This window comes from Microtus oregoni, unplaced genomic scaffold, assembly GCF_018167655.1.
Source record: "Microtus oregoni isolate MIOR12 unplaced genomic scaffold, Mior012 000166F_ref0000362, whole genome shotgun sequence".
NCBI classification, from domain to species: domain Eukaryota; kingdom Metazoa; phylum Chordata; class Mammalia; order Rodentia; family Cricetidae; genus Microtus; species Microtus oregoni.
In genome coordinates, this window is record NW_024544821.1 from 482,019 (window position 1) to 502,441 (window position 20,423).

The 20,423-nt window shown below is 44.2% G+C and overlaps 2 protein-coding genes across 5 annotated transcripts in view; one reads left to right on the forward strand and one right to left on the reverse strand.

Moving 5' to 3' along the window:
• LOC121445216 (oxysterol-binding protein-related protein 1-like) overlaps positions 1–6,897 on the forward strand; it is a 189,042-nt gene extending 182,145 nt beyond the window's left edge. For all 4 annotated transcript variants that reach the window (XM_041647234.1, XM_041647235.1, XM_041647236.1 and 1 more), the window contains 4 exons: positions 2,555–2,671; positions 3,131–3,254; positions 4,343–4,433; positions 5,860–6,897. In XM_041647234.1, the coding sequence (XP_041503168.1) occupies positions 2,555–2,671; positions 3,131–3,254; positions 4,343–4,433; positions 5,860–5,962 (435 nt within the window). In that variant the 3' untranslated portion in view covers positions 5,963–6,897. The remainder of the gene's footprint in view (positions 1–2,554; positions 2,672–3,130; positions 3,255–4,342; positions 4,434–5,859) is intronic.
• A 1,433-nt stretch (positions 6,898–8,330) lies between these two features.
• Positions 8,331–18,453, reverse strand: LOC121445217 (calcium-binding tyrosine phosphorylation-regulated protein-like). Its single transcript, XM_041647239.1, has 5 exons — positions 18,413–18,453; positions 15,886–16,058; positions 15,734–15,787; positions 10,378–11,540; positions 8,331–8,430 (listed from the first exon to the last, which is right to left on the reverse strand). Exons 2-4 carry the CDS (start codon positions 16,031–16,033, stop codon positions 10,387–10,389), a joined length of 1,356 nt encoding a protein of 451 aa, XP_041503173.1. The 5' UTR covers positions 16,034–16,058; positions 18,413–18,453; the 3' UTR covers positions 8,331–8,430; positions 10,378–10,386.
• Between the last annotated feature and the right edge of the window lie 1,970 nt (positions 18,454–20,423).

The window sequence follows — 20,423 nt, forward strand, 5'->3', positions numbered from 1 at the left end:
ACATTTATTCACTGTAACTTTGTAATTAGGAGCTAGCCTTGGGCTTGAGGGACATTTTAACCGTTGGAGCACACAGCTCTGGTAAGCTCTAGGTTCCCTCAGCTGCGTGTGCTTAACTCCTCCTATTCCTGCCTACATGCACCTCTGGGGGGTCCACCCACTGCCGTTTGCAGGATACCTTAGTGGAATGAAGAAGGAAATGTCCCAGAGCCCCAAGTCACCGACCCAGACCGCGTGGCCACAGCTCCGCTAAGAGAAGGAACTTGGCAGAACAACTTCCTGAGTACACTTGTCATCCAGCCCTCTTACATAGTGTGGACAGCAAAGGACTCTGGCCAAACTCCAGAAACTACTCCTATATTCTGTTCTTTATGGAAATGCAGCCTTTCCCTCGAGCTCTCCCCCTGGTCCACCTTCCCCTGCCCAGGTGCAGCCTGTCCTGTCACTGTAGCTGTTCCTGCCTACACTCCGTGCTCTCGGGCAGCCTTTGTTGGTACCGTTCCTCCCCTGCTGTTGGCTCTACTGTGTATTTCCTGAACATGCCTCGACCAGAAGCTGTAGTTTTGTTAGCTGATGTGGAGGATCTCCCTGAACTTTCTAAATCTCTGAGTTCTTTGTGTTCTCCATTGTGATACTTGTTGGGTCCAGGGAGGTCGTGCAAAGATGGAGACAGACCACCAAAGTCTAATAAACAAGAAGCAAACTTTATTCCACAAAACTAGATTCCAGGAAAATCAGAAGCAAACTTAAAAATTAAAAAATAAACACTGCAGGGCACAGAAGCGCATCAGCTAGCTGAGACCACAGCCAGAGATGGTGTTTGTTAGGCTGTGGCAAAAGGCCAGTTTCTGAACCCATCTTTTTATAGTAGGGGTACCAAGCATTAGGTCTGTCTGAACAAAGGAATTTTTATAATCTTGCCCCGACCCGTGGGTTAGTCAAAGGAGACCCTAAGGAGGGGAGTGAGTTCTAACATCCATGGGTAACTATGTAGCTATCAAGAAATATGTTTCAGAGAAGATTACAGCTAAAGTCACTAATTGCAAGAAAACAGGTGTCTTTAGCAATTAGTCAGAAAAGGGACTGTTAGCAATACCAGAAGGTTAATAAATTAGAATTAATTGGTTCTTAGACTGGGAACTTAGAAGATAGCGGAAAGCTTTTCACACTATCTCAAGGTAAAACTCAGATACAGACTGCCATACTTTACAACCTCCATTGTCAGAGCTCATTAGTTAGATGGTGTTTGTACCTTGTCCACTGTCTGTCCTGGTACTTCGAGGCAGTGTATACTGGAGCCCCATGCCTCCCCTTTGATGGCACCAGTTTCCCATAACGGAGACAGTACCTAACCCAGAGGTCACGTATCTCCGTCTTCTAGAGGTTAACTCAGTTCATATCTGTCGTTCATCAAGGATGGCCAGAACACTACTCTAAGTTTACAGAGAGAAGCTCCGGCCTTGTAAATAAAACAGCCAGTTGAAAATGAAATGACCTAGGCTGATGGAGGCTTCTTAAGTGTCTGAGAAAATAGCTCACTGTGAATAATTGATCCTTGATCTGCTGAGGAAGCTGCTGACAGTCTGCTCTCATTCCCCTGGACTTATAACTTTATATTTCTTTATTTCTACATTCTTATTTCTAGAATCTACATTTTTATTTTCTTATTCTTGGACTCTTCAATACTAACAGCTTCCCCAGTTCAAATCAGCGGAGACTAAACATGCAGAGTGAGGAGCTCTGGTTCACGGGAGGCAGGCCTAGGAAACCACTGATCTCCGTTTTTGCCTGATGGTTTTGTAAGTTCTTCCTTTTGTCAGCTGTTCTGCAGAACCCTGCTGGCTCTTTGCCACTGAGGAGCGTTGCTAAGTGGCCCCGTATGTAGTGTTCTGTTCTCACAGCTGTGCGTGCATCGACTTCTGCCTCTCTCCAGTGCAAATGTGTTGAAATGCATTTCAAACTTCTGCAGGAAATACTTGTCATTTGTGTTTAAAAGACTAGAAACTTTAGTGCTCTAGTAAAGAAGGATCGTGGCAACAAGGCCTTGAATGCAAATACAGTAATTAGGATAAGGCTGAGAGTCATGGACACCCAGCGCTTGTTCTCCTTGACAGGAGAAGGACAAACAGCCCCGCAGCCCTGCCGTCCGTCTCTTGCTTCGCCAGTGTTTGGATAGGCAGCTGCGACTACCTTGTTGTGTGTGCTGTGCTGCTTTACTCCTTTCTGCTCTGGCTAGCCTGAGACTGTCAGCTGCCTTGCTGATTTGCAGCCAGGGGCTTGTGGGTGGTGCTCTGGGGAACCAGGAATGCTCTTTCCACTCTAGTGCAGGTGTGATCAACCGCCAATATAGGGCCCCTAGGAGCTAATGACACCTGAAGCTGAGCCCTTGCAGATCCTCATGCCCTGGGCTGGGGCCCGCACATGCCCTGGCCTCTGTTTGACCTCCTGGGAAGCTGCTTTGTGACAAGGAGTCTCAGCTCCACTGTGTGTGCTGAGACCTTGTTCAGTCTTCAGAACTCATAGTTGATGTTTAAAGCTTTGCCTGGCCTTCTAGACAAGTTCATCCGAGGAGTCTGATGAAATGCCGGTGCCAGATTCTGAGAGTGTCTTCATTATCCCTGGAAGTGTGCTCTTGTGGAGGATAGCCCCACGGCCTCCCAACTCGGCTCAGGTGAGTCCGGGCCCATTTACAGTAACTAGTGGACATCCAGCATGGTGTCCTTTCTCAGTCAGCAGAGCCTTAGTCCTTTTCATTTGTCTGCTGTCACCGCCCATATGTCTACGTCACATTCCCTTTTGTCAAGCTGGCAGGTGTGCTGGATGGCGCTTCACTGAGGGTCTAACAGAGAGGAGGTAAGACAGACTGATGCTACAAGTGGAGACCCTCCAGCCCCAGCAGGACATGACTTTATTGACGGAAGCAGAAGGGATGTGTGCATGCTACCCTGTGAGGTCTGCTGGGAGCTGAATGTCCACGTGATAGTGCAGATGGAGGCTTTAGCCATGTCCTCTCAGAAAGGCTGACCGTACTGTGGCCCTGGGAGGTATCACTGCCAGATTAGATGCCTTCTTTCAGGGCTTCCTGCCTGGTCTTGGTAGGCGTTTTCTTGATTGCTTGTTTATGTTTCAGATGTATAATTTTACCAGCTTCGCGATGGTTTTGAATGAAGTAGACAAGGAGATGGAGAGTGTGATTCCCAAAACGGACTGTAGGCTGCGGCCTGACATCAGAGCCATGGAGAATGGAGAGATAGGTAAGGAGCCTGCCCTCAGGGCGGGGCTTCTGGCTCCCTTCATCGTGGTCTCTGCTAGCATCATTGCAGTACTCAGAGTTTTAGCTCCTTTTATGTTAGAATCCAGCAACTTTGGTTTTGAATTTGAAAATCTGAGCTCAGCCTTGCTTAAACTCAAACTCATTGCTTGAAAGGTGCTCCGGATGGAGTCCACTGCACTGCGTGTGGCTAGCGAAGACTTGGCTGCTCTGAACTGTAGTCTGCAGACTTCACTGTGTCTTTCAAAGTGCAGCCTCTGAGCCTCGGAAGAGTGCGGCTTCCTCCTCACTGACACATAAAGTGTGAAACTTCTAATGACTCGGTTGATATCAAAAAGGGGCAGTTTCCCCTCCTGGGAAAGAGCTGCTTCCATGAGGAAGAGCTTGCAGCTGGTGTTAGCATGTGCTGGTCAGCCTCAACAGTGTGAGTGCTGAAACTGTTCAATTACTTAGGAATAGACTGAAGGAAATCTCTGAGGTCTCACTCAGAATTTTCAATAATCTCACTTTTATTCAGTTTTTCTACTAAGTTTTCATGGAAGCATTTTAACCTAACATTTGTGGCCATAATAATATGATGTTGTTTCTGGTAGAAGCAGAAGCTGCTAGGTGGCATTTGATCAAAGCATATTATACACATGTATGAAATTCTTACACAGTGAAATATGAAAAAAACAAAGAACAAAAGGAAATGACTGTCAGTAATTCTTTTGTCTAACGAGTTGGTTCTGACGGTCGGTCCTAGGGCTTCATACACACTAGGTAAATACAGTACTGGAATAGACCTCTAGCTAGGCTTCATACACACTAGGTACATACACTGCTGGAAGAGACCTCCAGCTCTCTGCTTTACCTTTTGAGAAAGGGTCTTATATAAGTTGCTCAAGCTGGCCTTGAACTTAGGATCCTCCGAATTTTCAAATATCTAAGATTTCAGACATGTGCCACCATGTAAATACACTAGTGTGCATATAATAAAGGCCCACATGGACAGTGATGTCTGCAGTTACTGCTCTTAGTGCCATGCCCGGCATTCTCAGCATAATGTGCTTTTCACTGGCCTTATTTTAGATCAAGCAAGTGAAGAAAAGAAACGGCTTGAGGAAAAACAAAGAGCAGCCCGCAAAAACAGGTCCAAGTCAGAAGAGGACTGGAAGACAAGGTGCGTGCCTGTTCTGTGTGGCTTTGCCATCTTGTAGGCTGCTGTGTGTGAATGACAGGGATATCAGACACTGAAGACAGAGCAAGGGTCCATAGCCTGCTCATCTGCTCCAGGCCTCAGAGGAGTACAGTATTCTAAAGTGTTAAAACCAAGAGTTGTGTTTGTGACAGGAGAAACGGCTTGAGGCATTATGGTTATAATGTTCTTCCACAGTCATTACAGGGGAGATTAGTTTAGCAAATTTATCTTTTTTCCTTATCCAACATTCTTTCAATATTGAAAAGGCAAAGTACAATCCAGAGTTAGATTTGAACATGAAAATACACATTTTTTGGTCACATCTATGAGTAAATTACAGGATCATTCATATGTGCATATATAATGCATCATTAATTTAGGTAGTTCCTTTTCTAAACACAAGGGGTTAGACATGATGGAATTAGGGTTTAGAAAAAGCAATATTGTGGACAGTATCAAATATCTGACTTTTGACTGGGCTAAGAGTTGCTGGGTAGTCTCCTGTTTTATTAGAGTCCCTTGTAACTGCTGCTCCATGACTCATTTAAATGCCAAAGCCAACATGGGCATAATTTTGCAAGCATTCCAATAGTTGTTTTGCATCTTACAAAAGAATCTACAAATGCTTTGACAGCTTCTACCCCAAGTGTTTGGATTTACTCACATAATAGTTTTTGCCAAAGAATGAGTGAAGGATGCGTGGGTGTCAGGCACAGGCAAATGGCTGCTATGGCTGAGTAAAGGGGCAGGAGCTTGGCACTCCTCCCTTCCTTCCTTGTGTGTACCCCAGGTCCCTAAACTCTGAAATACAGTGTGAAAGCTGTGCCAACATGCTGGGCTGCTGTGCATTGCTGTACCTGGGGTGGATGCTATATTTTTTGAGAGACAGGGAAATGATTGAGGCAGCTCACTGGATTAGGACAGCTTAAAATGAAAGCTAGCTCAGGAATCCAAATTGAGACCCCGTGAAGTCTGGACTGGGTTGGTCTCACTGGGTGTTTGTAGCATAGCAGAGGAGGGAGCCATAGCCTTTGCATCTACCAGCAGGTGGAGCTGCTCTGATAGTCAGCTCACCTGTAAAACAGAGGGAGCATATGAACTCCGCAAGCACTGCCCACCCTGCCTGCTGCACGTATGTGTTCCCAATAGTGTCACAGAAGGCAGCCTCAAGGGTGACGACAAGTAGGACAACCGATTGCCAACTGCTGTAGACCATAGCAACCTTTGCCTGAAGATGACCCTTTTGGGATATTGTGGACATATATTCTCTGACTAGAAACACTGTCACTTCTTGAGGGTCTCTGAGGAAATACATGACACACAGGGCCAACTACTAGAAGTTCAACAACAGTGTCCCGTGGGTTCTGAGTCATTTGCTCTCTGAATTTTATCTTTTCTCATTGGACAGGTGGTTCCATCAAGGTCCTAACCCCTACAATGGAGCACAGGACTGGATTTACTCTGGCAACTACTGGGACAGAAACTACTTCAATTTGCCTGATATTTATTAAAGTGCAGAGAAGTCAAGGTGTTTGGCTAATCGACATAAGTCTTAAGCTTAAGTTTTTAAATTTTCCCTTGGTTTCTACTCCTAAATTTTCATTTCATCCCACAAGGTAGGGTGTGGTCGCATTGGTGAAGGTCATAGGGAAAGTGAGGCTCTTGGCTTCCTGCATGCATCCTTGGAGTACTGTTTATGTACACCGAGCACCTGCTGGAGGTACTGTGTAGTCTAACATTCAGCTTTATGGAATTCTGTAGTGATCCAAAAATCAAGTTGTCAATATTTTTATGCTATTATGCTTGAGTAGCTTAGGTATAGCTTTGAAATGTTTAACATTCTTCTGTACAATGTTATGTGCTCAAATGTAAAGGTTGTCATTTTATAAAAACTAAGTTGGTAAGATGACCTTTCAGGGAAATCAGTCCTCTCAATTTTACATTGCCACCTCCAAAATGGAGTAGAGGGGTGGGACAGACTCGGGAATCCCTGACTTGAAAATTCTAAACTGGAAAGGTATTTCCTTATCTTAGCACTCTCAATTTCCTTCCACACTCCGGGATCACTCTCATTAGAATTTACACAGGTAGATTTTATGTTTGAACTGAAAATCACAAAAATGCCCTAGAAATAGATTTTAATCAATACCTAATGACAAACCTTCAAGCTTCAACTTCCAGTGGCAGATGCCACAGAGAGATCAAGCTGCACTCATCTGTGTAAGAGGAGGCCTTGTGCATTCTGAGTTTGCAAGGTACTGGAGACCTACTGTACAGTAGCTTTGCCCCTTTAATTGGGGCAATCTCATAGTATTTATCCAACCACATCCCAGACTGAGATACTTGCCCTAGAGGGCCTAGGTAGCTTCCAGTAAGTTACTTTAATTGTATTAAAGTTAACAAGTGTTATAATGATGCTAAATAAAAGCTTTAGAATATTAAAAAAGTGTGAATGCTTTCAGAATTTCAGCTGATATTGTAACCTAACACTCAAAAGATGTCTGTCTCTAGGGCCAGAGAGACTGCTGCCTAGCTGATACTGTAAACAGAGGTACAGTGTTTATTATTTGAATTCCAGATATCCTGAGTGGAAAAAATTGTACATGTATGAGCTGGACAATGTAGGGTGGTTTGCACATCTAAGTTACTAAAGCAACAATGCAAAGCGTTATGCTTGCAGGAAGTTTATTGATACAGTTCACGTGGTGACAGACTCCACCTTGAATGCTGGCTCAAACAGCATCGTTTCAGCATCTGTTGATGAAGAGACATACATCATGAAATAAATCAAAAAATATCCTAGCAGTTCCTGCTGAGACCACCATCAGGTTGTCATGATTACATTCATGGCTACACAATTGAAATACCACCTCTCCAACCCCACCCCAAATCACAGTGGCTTAGCTGTTAGGAATCCATAGCTCTCCTTAGCCGCATGCCTGGCAGCACTATACATACATACATTGCTTGTCTCCTCCACTCTAGTCCAAGTTTTACTCGCCCACTGTCGATACCAAAGGAAGAGGCTCGACATTACGCCCAATTGAAAAAAAAATGTCTAAAAATTTCAGTTAACCACAATTGAATTAAAAATAATTTGATAAAATTGTCAGAGCTGTTACTTCAGCTTCTGTTAATCTCTTACATGGACATACCATCTCTGTCCCTGTTTCTTAAACACTGATTATCCTCACTTTAAAGAATCTACCATATACTCAAAGGTGGCTGGGCATTCATTAGCAGCTCTGTAGTTGAAAGCCGAGCATATATGCTTAAGTATACCCCATCACTCTCAAGTGTTTGAATACCCAGCCCTTAAGTGCCGAAGGCTCAGCTGTGCTAAGGCCCACATGTCAAGGTAGGAAGGGTTACCTACTCTTTTAAGATTCTGCTCTGCGGACATGGGCAGTAGTCACAGTAATTTCGCCAGCAATACCATAACTTCCAAAGGGAGTACGTTTGTCACCAGATCCTGAACTCTTTTTAGCTACATCTTCTACTGGGAAAGCAACAGAAAGAAAGACTGGGCTTTGCGGTCTGGGGCCATCTTGTCCACTTGTAGGAGGACTAGCATTCTGGGGGTTGGGGACAGGTCTCTGGAATGTCTGATCTGCAGGAACAGCAATGGGCACTTGCACTGCAGCGTATCTCTTCAAGGCATCTGACTGTGACACCACAGTGTGTCCAGGAAGAGGCTTCCAATCCTGTGCTTCCTGGACATTGGAGCCTACTAAAATAAAAGGTGGGGCACTGGTCTTCTTGCTGTCATCCATCATCACATAGGTTGGAGAAGTGACTTTCGGTGGATTCTGCAGAAACTGTGGATCCTTGGGATTAGGTAAATAGAGGGTTGCTTGGGGAAAAGGCCCAAGTGCAGGTGGCGGTGATGGGCGACTTTGTTGATTCATATCAGTTAGACAATAAAGTGTCCACATATTAGAATATGGTGGTGGTTGTCCTGCTTCGCTTGTTGCTAGTGCTATAAAAAAAAAAATTGCAGGCATTAAAGGTTTGGTCTCTGTACCAGGCACTATGCACAGTCATGTCTTTGTAAATCTTTTTTTTTAACATATAAATAAGCAACTGTAATAATATGTGCCATAAAGCATGCTATAGAGAGGACTACAGAAATTGTGCCTGGTAATGTGGAGGAACAGCATGATCCACCACAGTTGGAAAAGGAACCCGGAGCAACGGCAGGGACAGCAGAGGTGCGGCTCAAGAGGCAATTGTATTCTAAGTTGCTGTTTCCAGACTCTTACACTGTTTTGGTTCTTTAAGACAAGGTATCATTGTGAGTCCAGGCTGGCCTTGAACTTTCAGTAGTCCTCCTGCCACAGCCTCCCAAGAGCTAGAAGTACCACCGTGCCTAGCAAGAATCTTAAGCTTTATATATGGCTTCCACATGGTACTCAGAAGAAAGTTAGCAAAACTTTTTACTTTACCAAAAATAAACATTAACCATGTAAAGCCAACGAGAAGTCATATAAGCACATCTGCATAGCAGTTTCTCTACCTAGTCAGACACTACATGTCACCTAATATCATCTCTGGTCTTTTGATGGGCACTGTCATCTCCCATCTTCAATCTGTTACCTCATCTAGGAGTCAGATCCCAGAGAGCACTCATCTTAGCCAAGACTGGGCACCACCATATGCCTCAAAAGACAGCAAAAGACACTCTGATATAGAGAGCTAAAGTTTACACTGTCCATCAGCTTATAGCAAGGGCTCTATACTGCTGAGTGTGGCTGTGTCAAGTTCCTGCTGTGCGCACTAGGCATCCATTTCACAGAAAATTGCACTGTGCACAGATTCAGTGATGCTTTTCATGACTCAGACACATTCTGTCCTCAAGATTACTAAAAATATAATCCAAATCTTCAGTCTTTCCAGATGAGAGGGTCTAAGACCTCAAACTTGATTTCTCTCGGTAACTTGTCCACTAAGGACAACTGTCCTTCAGCAACAGCTAAGTGCCTGAAAACAGTGACTCTTCTTGATGTGACGCTCAAGCCACAAAGATAAACCGGCCGCACAGGCTGTGAATGCAGCACTGCCCTCTGCCTTTCCAGCTGTCGTGAATCTGTCACACTGCCAGTCAGAATTCGGTTGCTAAACACCTGCTTTGGTAATAGTCCTATATTATTCTGGTTTGAGTCAGAGTTGAGAATTTCTGCAAGAGGAATGGGAGCTTCTTTCATTCATGTTCCTTCAGATACCCAAGAAGGGCCACTGCAATATCCAGATAGGCAGAAGGGTAGGCAGACCACACGCCATAATTTGATGGAGATAGGGGTTGTAACGCTTATGTGTCAGGAGGAAAAGCAGCTGGAGGTAAAGCTCCCCAGAAAGCAGCTTGGCTTTGGGGGTCCATGCATGGGAACTACACACACTGTTTTCAGGTGCGCAGCCATTCTTTCTGCTGGTTTCCTGTGACAAAGACGTTCCATCTAGCCTGTCCTTTCTCCATCTGGCTGTGATGCTGCTCCCTCAGCCACAGGAAGGTCCCAAGTAGGAAGCAGTGTCTGAGCCAACATCCCAAACCTGATTGCATAGTTCTCCTGACTCAGTGCGAAAGCAGTCAGCCACACCACCATTTCTTTCATGTTTTAAATGCCACAGCCCAAATAAATGCAGTGTTCAGTTTTGCATTTTTATAATTACCCTTTTGTAAACAGGTATTAAAAATCTAACAGAGTCTCATGTCTATAAACATGTGCAAAAAGAATCCAGCTTTGACATGCTGTGTGATTTTCATAATAGTAAATCTTTAAGTACAACAAAGCCTTTAAGTAGGTATGGCATTTAAATAACCTGAAAGTGGACTTTGGCCAGTCGGCAGAAGAGCCAACCTGTATGGTTACTGAATACAGATGTTACCTGAAATGCAGTATGCGGATGTGCAAGTATCTAATTTTCTTACCTGGCTTTATCAAACCTGTTCAGGTGCATCTTCCCCATCTGGTTGGATTTCAGGTTCAGTAAAGCCTCCTGGCGCAGGAGGGAAAGGGTCACCGGATGAATAGGGTGCGGCGTTCTCCCCTGACTCCTCCTGGCCAGGATTGTCAGGGTCTATGTTAACGATCTCCACTTCAAAGTGCAGAGAATTCTCAGAGGCTATTTTGACAAAGCCCTCTGTATCCAGGGGTTCTGCAGGTACCTCGGGCTGACCCTCTAAAGCAGTGTCAGAGAGCAGAACTGTAGCTTCTGCCTCCATGTGTACTGAGGACTGCTGTTGGGAATTCTCCACCTGGACAATCTGCCGAGACTCTACAGATATCTTAGCCATGCCTGAGGAAGTCTTGGTTTCTACAGGTTTGGGACTAACTGGTGGTGACTGCTCAATTTCTTTAAGACAAGCAACTTGGTCAGTAAACGGGATAACTACGTATCCCGGTATCTGCTCAACATAGACAACTCCTTCATTGACAGGCACACCGTTATATACAGATGATACATGAACGGCTGATGTAACCTGAGTGTCAGGAGCTTCATCGTAAGCAGGAGGTTCTTGTTCACCCTGCAAGGGGGCTGAGGAAGCCTTTGGTGGTTCAGCCTCAGAATTAGGACCCACAACTGCCTGAGCAGATGTTTGGCTCATAACCTGCACTGCTAACATCTCTCCAGAGCACACCAGAGGAGCAGACACCACGACTTCTTCATCACACTCTGCACTCAGTGAGTCCAGGGTACTCGTTGCCACGTCCACCATTAAAACTTCAGAATATGTGCATGGAACATTACCTAACATCTGGGCAGCAAACTGAGCTGGGTCGGCCGGCACATAGGCATACTCTGCAGAGGCAGGTGCTGGAGGTGGTGAGGATGGTGGGGTGGTGGCCTTCGGTGTGGCTGGTTTGGAAGAAGGACCACAAACTCCTTCATTTGTCTCCTCAGGCTGGAGTTCAGCATGAACTGATGGAAACTGGGTGGTTTTGTTACTAAACAGTGGTCCAGCTACATTGTCCTCCTCTGTGTCTGTGGATTTTTCCATTCGTGTAGGTTCGCAGGAAACTGGAGGTGTTCTTCCTGGTTCTTTTACACATTCTTTCTTCTCCAGTGTCACTCCTTCTGCCCATTTCTCTACTAAAAAAGCAACAGGTGAGTTAATCAGCAAGCACTCCTCAAAATATTTTAAATAAAGCAACAGTAGGTTGAACTTTCAAATACCAATATACACAGATCTATGTGCAACATCTGCATTAGCATAGCTAGTGGATCTGTAACAGCTCACATCCACCTAAACAATCCATTTCCTTAGAAATAAATGACCAGCATATATCACACTGTAAAGCTAGTATTATACTACTCTAAGCTGATATTCAGTTCCTAAAAGGAAGGAAACTAGAACCCTCCTGGTCTGTTGTCCCACCAAAAGGGGGGGGAGGGGTAACACTGAGGAGATGGGCCCAGCAGATAAAGTGCTACTTGGCCTGGCCATATGAGAACTGGGCAGGATGACTGGAATGTCACCTGAAATCCCAATACTTGCGAGGCAGGGAGGCACAGGCAATCCTGAGAGTGTGCTAGCAAACTGGAGTTGGCAAGCTCGGGGTTCAGTGAATGACCCTGCCTCAGTAAATAGTAGCATGTGACCAGTGTCAATTTTGCGACTCTACATGCACCCACGTCCACACATTGCAAACATGCGCATAGAAGAACACAAAATGCAAGCAAAGGAAACACTACAGACAGATGTGGGAAGCAAATTATTCCAGTTTCAGTTGGGCTCATAACTTAGGGAACAAACAGATGCATTCCTCCATTTAGGAAAACTGGTGTGTAAAGTATGCAATGAACTTGTCATCTGAGCACTGTGGGCTTCACATCAAGAAACACGATATACTTGCAGGTGACCTGTGGTCATGAAGCCATGGCCATATTGACCCAGATGAAAAGAGAAACTCCTATGCCCACGAATGCAGCCACTGATGCTCAGTGCCCTAGAAAACCCGTTCTGAGGGTCAGCAGCCACACCCTACTAACTGCCTTGCCTATTCCTCATTCAGAAAGCACAAAGTCAGCAGGGAGAGTGATAAGTGATTGCTTCAGGTCAAAGGTTTGGAGATCCTGGTATGGTGGGTGGCACAGGCCTGGGAGCTCATCTGTAGCTACAGAACCTTACGACCCTATTCTCAAAAGCACAAGTATGTTGTCCATATGTTCACATTGCTCTCTGAAGGAAGGCGTCCTTCAGGGTTTCTACCCATGCTAGCTGCTAGTTTGTAAATTCAGTTAAACTGTCTAGTAATGGACACAGATGGCCATACTAAATGCTCATGTGCTGAGAAAAACTACTACCATTCACCTCACTTGTCTAAATATCTCTGCAGGACTCCCCTGCCCCAGTCCTCCCCACCTCTCATGCTAGGGATTCAATCTCAGACTTTGTACGTGCTAAGGAGGTACTCTACCACAGAGCTATACAGCCCTTAACTGTCTTCCCACCAGCACACCTGATAGAATGATTCTCCTACATGGAAGACTCTGCAGAGTAGATGACAGTGCATAAAACTTAAATTCAGTCAGAATGGCTAAAATAAAAAACACCAATGATAGCCTTTGCTGGAGAGGTTGTGGAGAAAGGGGTACACTCATCCATTGCTGGTGGGAATGCAAACTTGTGCAACCACTTTGGAAAGCAGTGTGGCGGTTTCTCAGGAAATTTGGGATCAACTTACCCCTGGACCCAGCAATACCACTCTTGGGAATATACCCAAGAGAGGCCTTATCGTACAACAAAAGTATATGTTCTACCATGTTCATAGCAGCATTGTTTGTAATAGCCAGAACCTGGAAACAACCTAGATGCCCTTCAATGGGAGAATGGATGAAGAAAGTATGGAATATATACATATTAGAGTACTACTCAGCAGTAAAAAACAAGGGCTTCTTGAATTTTGCATGCAAATGGATGGAAATAGAAAACACTATCCTGAGTGAGGTAAGCCAGACCCAAAAAGAGGAGCATGGGATGTACTCACTCATATTTGGTTTCTAGCCATAAACAAAGGACATTGAGCCTATAATTAGTGATCCTAGAGAAGATAAATAAGGAGAACCCAAAGAAAAACATATAGGCATCCTCCTGAATATTAACCTTCATCAGGCGATGAAAGGAGACAGAGACAGAGACCCACATTGGAGCACCGGACAGAAATCTCAAGGTCCAAATCAGGAGCAGAAGGAGAGAGAGCACGAGCAAGGAACTCAGGACCGCGAGGGGTGCACCCACACACTGAGACAATGGGGATGTTCTATTGGGAACTCACCAAGGCCAGCTGGCCTGGGTCTGAAAAAGCCTGGGATAAAACCGGATTCTCTGAATATAGCGGACAATGAGGACTACTGAGAACTCAAGAACAATGGTAATGGGTTTCTGATCCTACTACACGTACTGGCTTTGTGGGAGCCTAGGCAGTTTGGATGTTCAACTTACTAGACCTGGATGAAGGTGGGGGTTCCTTGGACTTCCCACAGGGCAGGGAACCCTGAGTGCTCTTCGGGCTGAGGGGGGGGGGCTTAATTGAGGGAGGGGGAGGGAAATGGGAGGCGGTGGCGGGGAAGAGACAGAAATCTCTAATAAATAAATAAATTAAAAAAAAGAAAACCTAAATTCACTAGGAGCTAATTTAAGCATAAATATTATAGGTATAATAGCAGAATTTAATAATGGTATTAATAAAAATGTTGAGAGTTTGGGCCTCGAAAGATGGCTCAGCAGCTTCCTGCTTTTCAGCATCCCAAGTTCTGTTCCCAGCACCCAGAAGCAAAACTGCCTGTAACTCTAGCTCTTGCAGATCCAAGCTTTGGGCACCTGCATTCACATGTGCATGCACATGTACACACAGTTTTGAGTGATAATAAATTTTAAAAAATCTTCAGAGTTCACAAGTTCTGAGCCTAACTTGATAGTTACTCTAGTACTTAGGATGTAATACTACTCCATCTTGACAAGAAGATCAATCATAAAATCATAAAATGGCTTGAGTTCAGACAGTTGAGGTCATAGTAAATTACCTGATTTCATAAAGAACAGTCTCCTTTCACCCCAGAGGTATACCAGAGCTGACTCAGCCATGGCAGGGGCCAGAAAGAAAAGGCCACCATTCTCTGGTGAGAAGGTAACAGCTACATAGTAACTACTAAATATGGCCCAGGAGGTCAGACTTGTGCCTCCAAACTCAGGAGTCTGTTACGACTGACAAGTATTTTTCTGCAGGCCTCAAAAGGAAGACGGAGATGGGATAGCATGCCACAAAAGGAACCTATCATCTTTTAAACTATCTAAATGTTTCATTTGTATAAATTTTGCCTTTTCCTACAACTCTTCTGTTACTACTTGGTCATCTCTGTTTCATGCTGTGACATTCAATTTACAAATGAAAAACAACTTTCTCGAAGCATATGTGTGCTGCTATGTCACGGTGCCCGAGACATGGAGAACATTGCTGCTTCATAAAACATCTACTCAGACACTCTCTTAGCAGGGCATATGGCAGCGATGGTTGATCTTCTAGACTGTACATAAGAATATGTCTTATTTTCTTTGGAACAGCAGGTTTTCTCCTAACCTTCATGCTTAAGCCTACACTGAAACCCAGCTCTACTTCATTAATATTATATATGTCTTGAGTATTCATTATCAGAAATGCCTGGAAGCTGATATATCAGATTTTGAGGGTTTTAAAAACTATTTTAGAAGATTTGCATAGCCTATTAGTAGAGAATCCCTAATCTGAAACCCAGGAATGTGAAATACTCTAAGCCAGAGACTTAAATCGTTGTGTTCACTTTCATTTTGGATTTTGGAGCATGTCTAATAATTGATGGTAACCTGCACAGCTTTACAGAACACCCCATTACATTACCATGAAGTACAAGTTCTCTTAACATCTGCTGTACTTCCCTAAAAGTGTGCAGGGAGAGCGCGTGTGAATCGTAGTCATCTGCACTGTTCTAGACACCATAATCGTGTGCTCCAGGACGGACCCCAAGGCCTCGTGTGTGCTTTGTGAGAGCTATACCACCAACCTGGATTTCAGCCCCGAGTCCTCCTCCCACAACACACCTATTTTAAGACGTAAAACCTTCTAAACTGGAAATCCTGCTGTTAAAATAAGCCAGACACGACTTAGTAAAAATACAAAGCACCAGGATGATTACTCAGACATAAAACACTGGTGTGGTTGACGAAGAACCCATTAGCATAATTACGAACGTGTGTTAGCAAGTGTGCAATGGCAACATTGCTGAAACAACATCGCTGTGGCACTTACCTTTCATCTGATGAAACTGTTTAATCAGATCTTTTATATCCAAAGATGAATTCCCTGAATGAATGAATAAATGCAGGAAGTCAAATAGAGACATTTTTCAATTTAAAATGGCTTTGCAAAGCAACAAATACAGAAGCTAAAGCAATACAAACCTTCTCTAAACACAATGAGTTCTTTAAAATAAACTGCTGCAAACTGGGTGATGTTTGTCGGGTTGGTTTTGAGAATGGCCCTGCTGACTCCCTCAAGCAGAGTCTTGAGGCCATAGGGTACAACAAGTCTGGGCTTTGAAGAAATCATTTTGGCAGGATGTCTGTAATTTCAACTATAAGGAAAAGAAACAAAATCTTACACTGTACATTACATTTATTGAATTTTCCTAGATTTAGTTGGGGTTCCTAAAACCAAATCTATTAAAATTATTAGCTTTACTTCTCACCTGTTAAGTATTTATTCTGGTAACATGGGATGCAATTCTTGGTAATTACTTACAAAATAAAACCCACTACCATCAGATTACTATGCACAAGCAAGTAATATAGCACTCATTAAGAGACTGGTAACTGGGCCATGGAACTGGCTCATCAAATTAAAGTGCTTTCCCACAGACCTGAGGACCTGAGCTTAATCCCTGGATCCCACAAGCAGTAGGAGAGAATAAATGCTAGCTAGAGATTGGTCCTTTGACCTCCATAAGTGGCATGCATGCACACGCACACATACATACACAAAGACTCTCTGTCTCTCTGTCTCTCTCTCTCTCTTTCTCTCGGAAATGCCCTGCCAAGATTAACAGAATGATACAGTTTATGTCCAAATAAGACACATAAAATCCAATTAATATCTCAATAAAGATAAATTAAGCACACGTATTTCCAAATAATGCCCATATATAGGCACTAATTTTGTACAGGGTTGCAAAACTATTTCTACAAGAAAATTCCATTTTTCTAATATATTCCTAGACATATTTCCTACAATCTACTACACAAGTTTTGCTTTGTTTCTCTTTGGTATTGGGATTTGAACCCAGGGCTTTCCATAATACCAGGCAAGCACTCTCCCACTGAGTTATTTTTTAATGTTAGGTGTATCTGTGGGGCTATGCCATACCCATTAATATAGAGTTCTTTCCTTAATCAAATTATCACCTCCCTTCAGATTCAGCTGACCAAGAACTCTCTCTGTAGACTAGCCTGGCCTCGAACTCAGAGATCTACTTACCATTACCTCCTGAGTGTTTGGGCCACTACATCCATTCCCTTGATGACTGTCAAGTGGTACCTTGGGTGTTATATACCTTGGGTGTTATATAAGCTACTAGGGGTTGTCCCAGTTTTTGACATTGGGTTGTTATATACAAACATGCTGGGTTACACTCATATCTATCCTAAGATAGGCTGCAAGTTGGACACATCTAGACCTATAATTCTCATGGGTTTAGAGTGTGTCAGCCCTAAACTGTGTGTTCACTCTGAAACATGGAAACTTGCAAATAAGTTTTTAAAACTGAATTTTTTTAGTAAGGGAAAGAAAATCACAGTGCTGTCAGCCTGGCCTTTTGCTTTCCTAAATATGGATATTTAATTGGGTCCTGAGCTACCAAGGAGCCACCAGATAGGAAAGAGGAGCTAACATGATTCAGACTTTGAGGTTTGTTTTTTAAAAAATCAGTTGCTTTGGGGAAATCACAGCTGCTCTAGACAGAAGTACCTTCAGAATGCTTCCCATGGGTACTGATAAAGAGCAGACTACTTTGACAATGAATCATACCCTAACACTCTTAATGTTTCACGGACTAAGTGGCAAGGTTTAGTTGTTGCAATATATCAAGGGCCAACTTTTAATAAAAACACAATATGCCACAGCAAAATGTTTTTATTTAGAAGCACCTTTCACATTCTTACCAAAACAAGTTTTGACCCAAGCAAAACTTTTGAGACTACAATTAAATGTTTGGTCATCAGGTGCATTACCGAAATTAAGTGTTTGGTCCCTTACTCATCAGGTGCGTTACCGAATGAAGCCATCTTTTGGGGCAAATGCAGCTTTACCATGCTAAATGACAGTGATCTGCTACACAGAGCATACGCACATAAATATACATATGTATATATGCTTTTGGTTTCGTTTTCAAATAAACATCCCAGGGCAGTTTTCAAAGTGAGTGGCAGGAGGGCAAAATGGAGCAGCAGATACAGCACCCATCCTTAGTAGTTAGTACTACCAACGGTGCGGCAGCAGCGAGATGATGCTAGCTAGTACCAGGTCTAGGAACACTTGAAAGTCAGGGGTGTGGCTGTCCCTAGGAACGTTCTTGACTGGGAAAAGGCGGGGCAGCAGCGATGTGGCATCAGACCTCTCACCAACCCAGCTGACGGAGGGCTGTTCAAAAGTGAGAGCTTAGTTGCTCTTCATTTTTCAGAAGCCCTTGCCAGGAAGGACCTTTCTAGAAAGGCTCATCCTCTGGATTGTGACCCTCTTGACACTACCGGGGTGGGGTACGGCGGCCCTTTGTCCGCGGATTTCGGGGCCATCGACGGCGCACTCCGCGCCACACTCGGCCGAAGCCGCGGGACTCCCGCCCGACCACCGTCTCCCCCTCCGCGCGGCCTCCCGCCGCTCTCGGCCCGCTGCCTTCCGGGCTCAGCCGGCGCCGGTGAGCCAGGCTAGGCCCACCTTCTCTCCGGCTTCAATAAAGCTTCCTCTTGGCCCCCTCGCCGGCGGCTCCTGTGCTAGAGCGCGCGCCCCGCCCACTATTTATACCCCTATGTGCGTCATGTGTGCGTCACAGAGCTCCACCCCCTTGTTGGGGCCCACCGGAAAAGGCAAGGCTTCGACCGACCCAGCCAATGAGAAACAAAGGCCGGGGATTGGCGTGAGCCGGAGAAGTCGTCTTTTGTCCCTCCTGCGGCCGGAACTGGCACACTCTAACCACAGGGCTGCGGCTCCATGTTTGATCACTGGACGAGTGGCTGAGAATGCAGCTCATTTGCCAGAGGCCCTGGACTCAGTCCCCAGCACCTCAGAAGACAGGGTCCGCAGGTGCTCGTCTGTAATCTCTACTCCAGGAGGTCGAGGCAGGAGGTCATGAAGATTTCGAGTCAGCCTGAGATACATGGGATCCTGTCTCAAACAAGAACAGCAAACATTTATGTATAGGGAAGAGAAACTGCACGTATAGCTGGCTGTATTAACGTCGTTGCCTCCGTTCCCCGCAACTCCTTTATATTAACTTTTTTGAGATCTTCGCGAAGAGTAAGATCTGCCACGCAATACAGTGACAGTGAAGAGGGCATTACTAGGCACGGCATAAACTTTTCCTCTTGGGAAGCTTGCCTGTAGAGAGTGGTAGCAATCCTGACATTTCTTTTTTACTCCTTAATTAGGCTCAAGCCCCATCGCTCACCCAAGCCAACCAGGACAGGGACCAGTCTTCCAGGGTCTTACTAACTGCACTGCACTCCTAGGTATTCTCTCACACATGGGTACAAGGGGGCTGCATCTGCTCGAGACCAGCTTTCTTTCCATCCTCCTGCTCCCATTGTCCTTCTGGATTTCTGCACCTTCCAACCAGCTCCTGCAGCATTTTCTTGCAGTGATCTAAATCCAGTTTTTCCTTTATGGATGGGGCTCCCCTGAAAGGAAGGCTGTTGATTCTGCAGACCCACTGATTAGAACTTCAATGCTGTGGAGGATAGTAGTACCGGTCAAAGACCAAGTCTATCTTGGGCTATCTTTAGTCCCCTTGCTAGCTCTTTGTTGCCCGCCTCTATGATTTAACATCCTTTGGGGTGTAGGGTAAAACCTCCTGGAATGTATTAAAAGAGCCCAGGAGTTTGCACCAACACAGATGCTAAGCTGGCAAGGAGACTTCACCACTGTGCAGTAAGCTACTTACCTGATATCGCCACCAGAGCATCAGGCACAGGCACTGACTTGAAACTGGGCTTTGTTCTGTGACTTCTGTGGTGGTTTATGTCATTCCGTGTAATCTGGATTAATGTTTCTGGGCGTGGCCACTCATGTTTGGTTCAGAATAAACCTTCCTACTGTCTTTATGGCAAGAGCTGTTTGTTGTAAATTCTACCCAAACAAGCAAGACCATACCACACAATGGCACAAATGTGTCTTCATAGATGTAAGGATAATTTGAATGCTTGTCACTACTATGATTTGCTTAAAGAAATCAACTACAAAAGTTTACACAGCAAAGTATGTGTGTGTGTTAAAACTCAGACTTCGCCATTTAATTTTAGTTGGCAGAAATAGAAAAAGTGCAAAATCAGTAATTGGTTTATAAATTCTGTAATAAGTATTCTACTCTTCTGTGACAGCTGAAAGTTATAATTCTTTACTCAAAAAACTTATCTACCATGCATTAAAATAAAGATACCTAACTCTATAAAAATAAAAATCTTAATTCCATCTTCCAGAAAAGTACATAATACATTGTCATCACCAGACCATGCCTCCAAGTCTGCAGATTACAAAAATGTATTCAGCATAAGTAAAATAGTCATTCTCTCATCAAAGGTACAATTTAATACAAAATATGTTTGACATTTACACACTGGAATGTCCAATGGAGAGCCTATGGCATAGGACAGTTTGAAATTGGAAATCTCAATAGCAGAAATATAAACAATTTTAATCTATATATAACTTATTTAATTTGAAAGTATGGGAC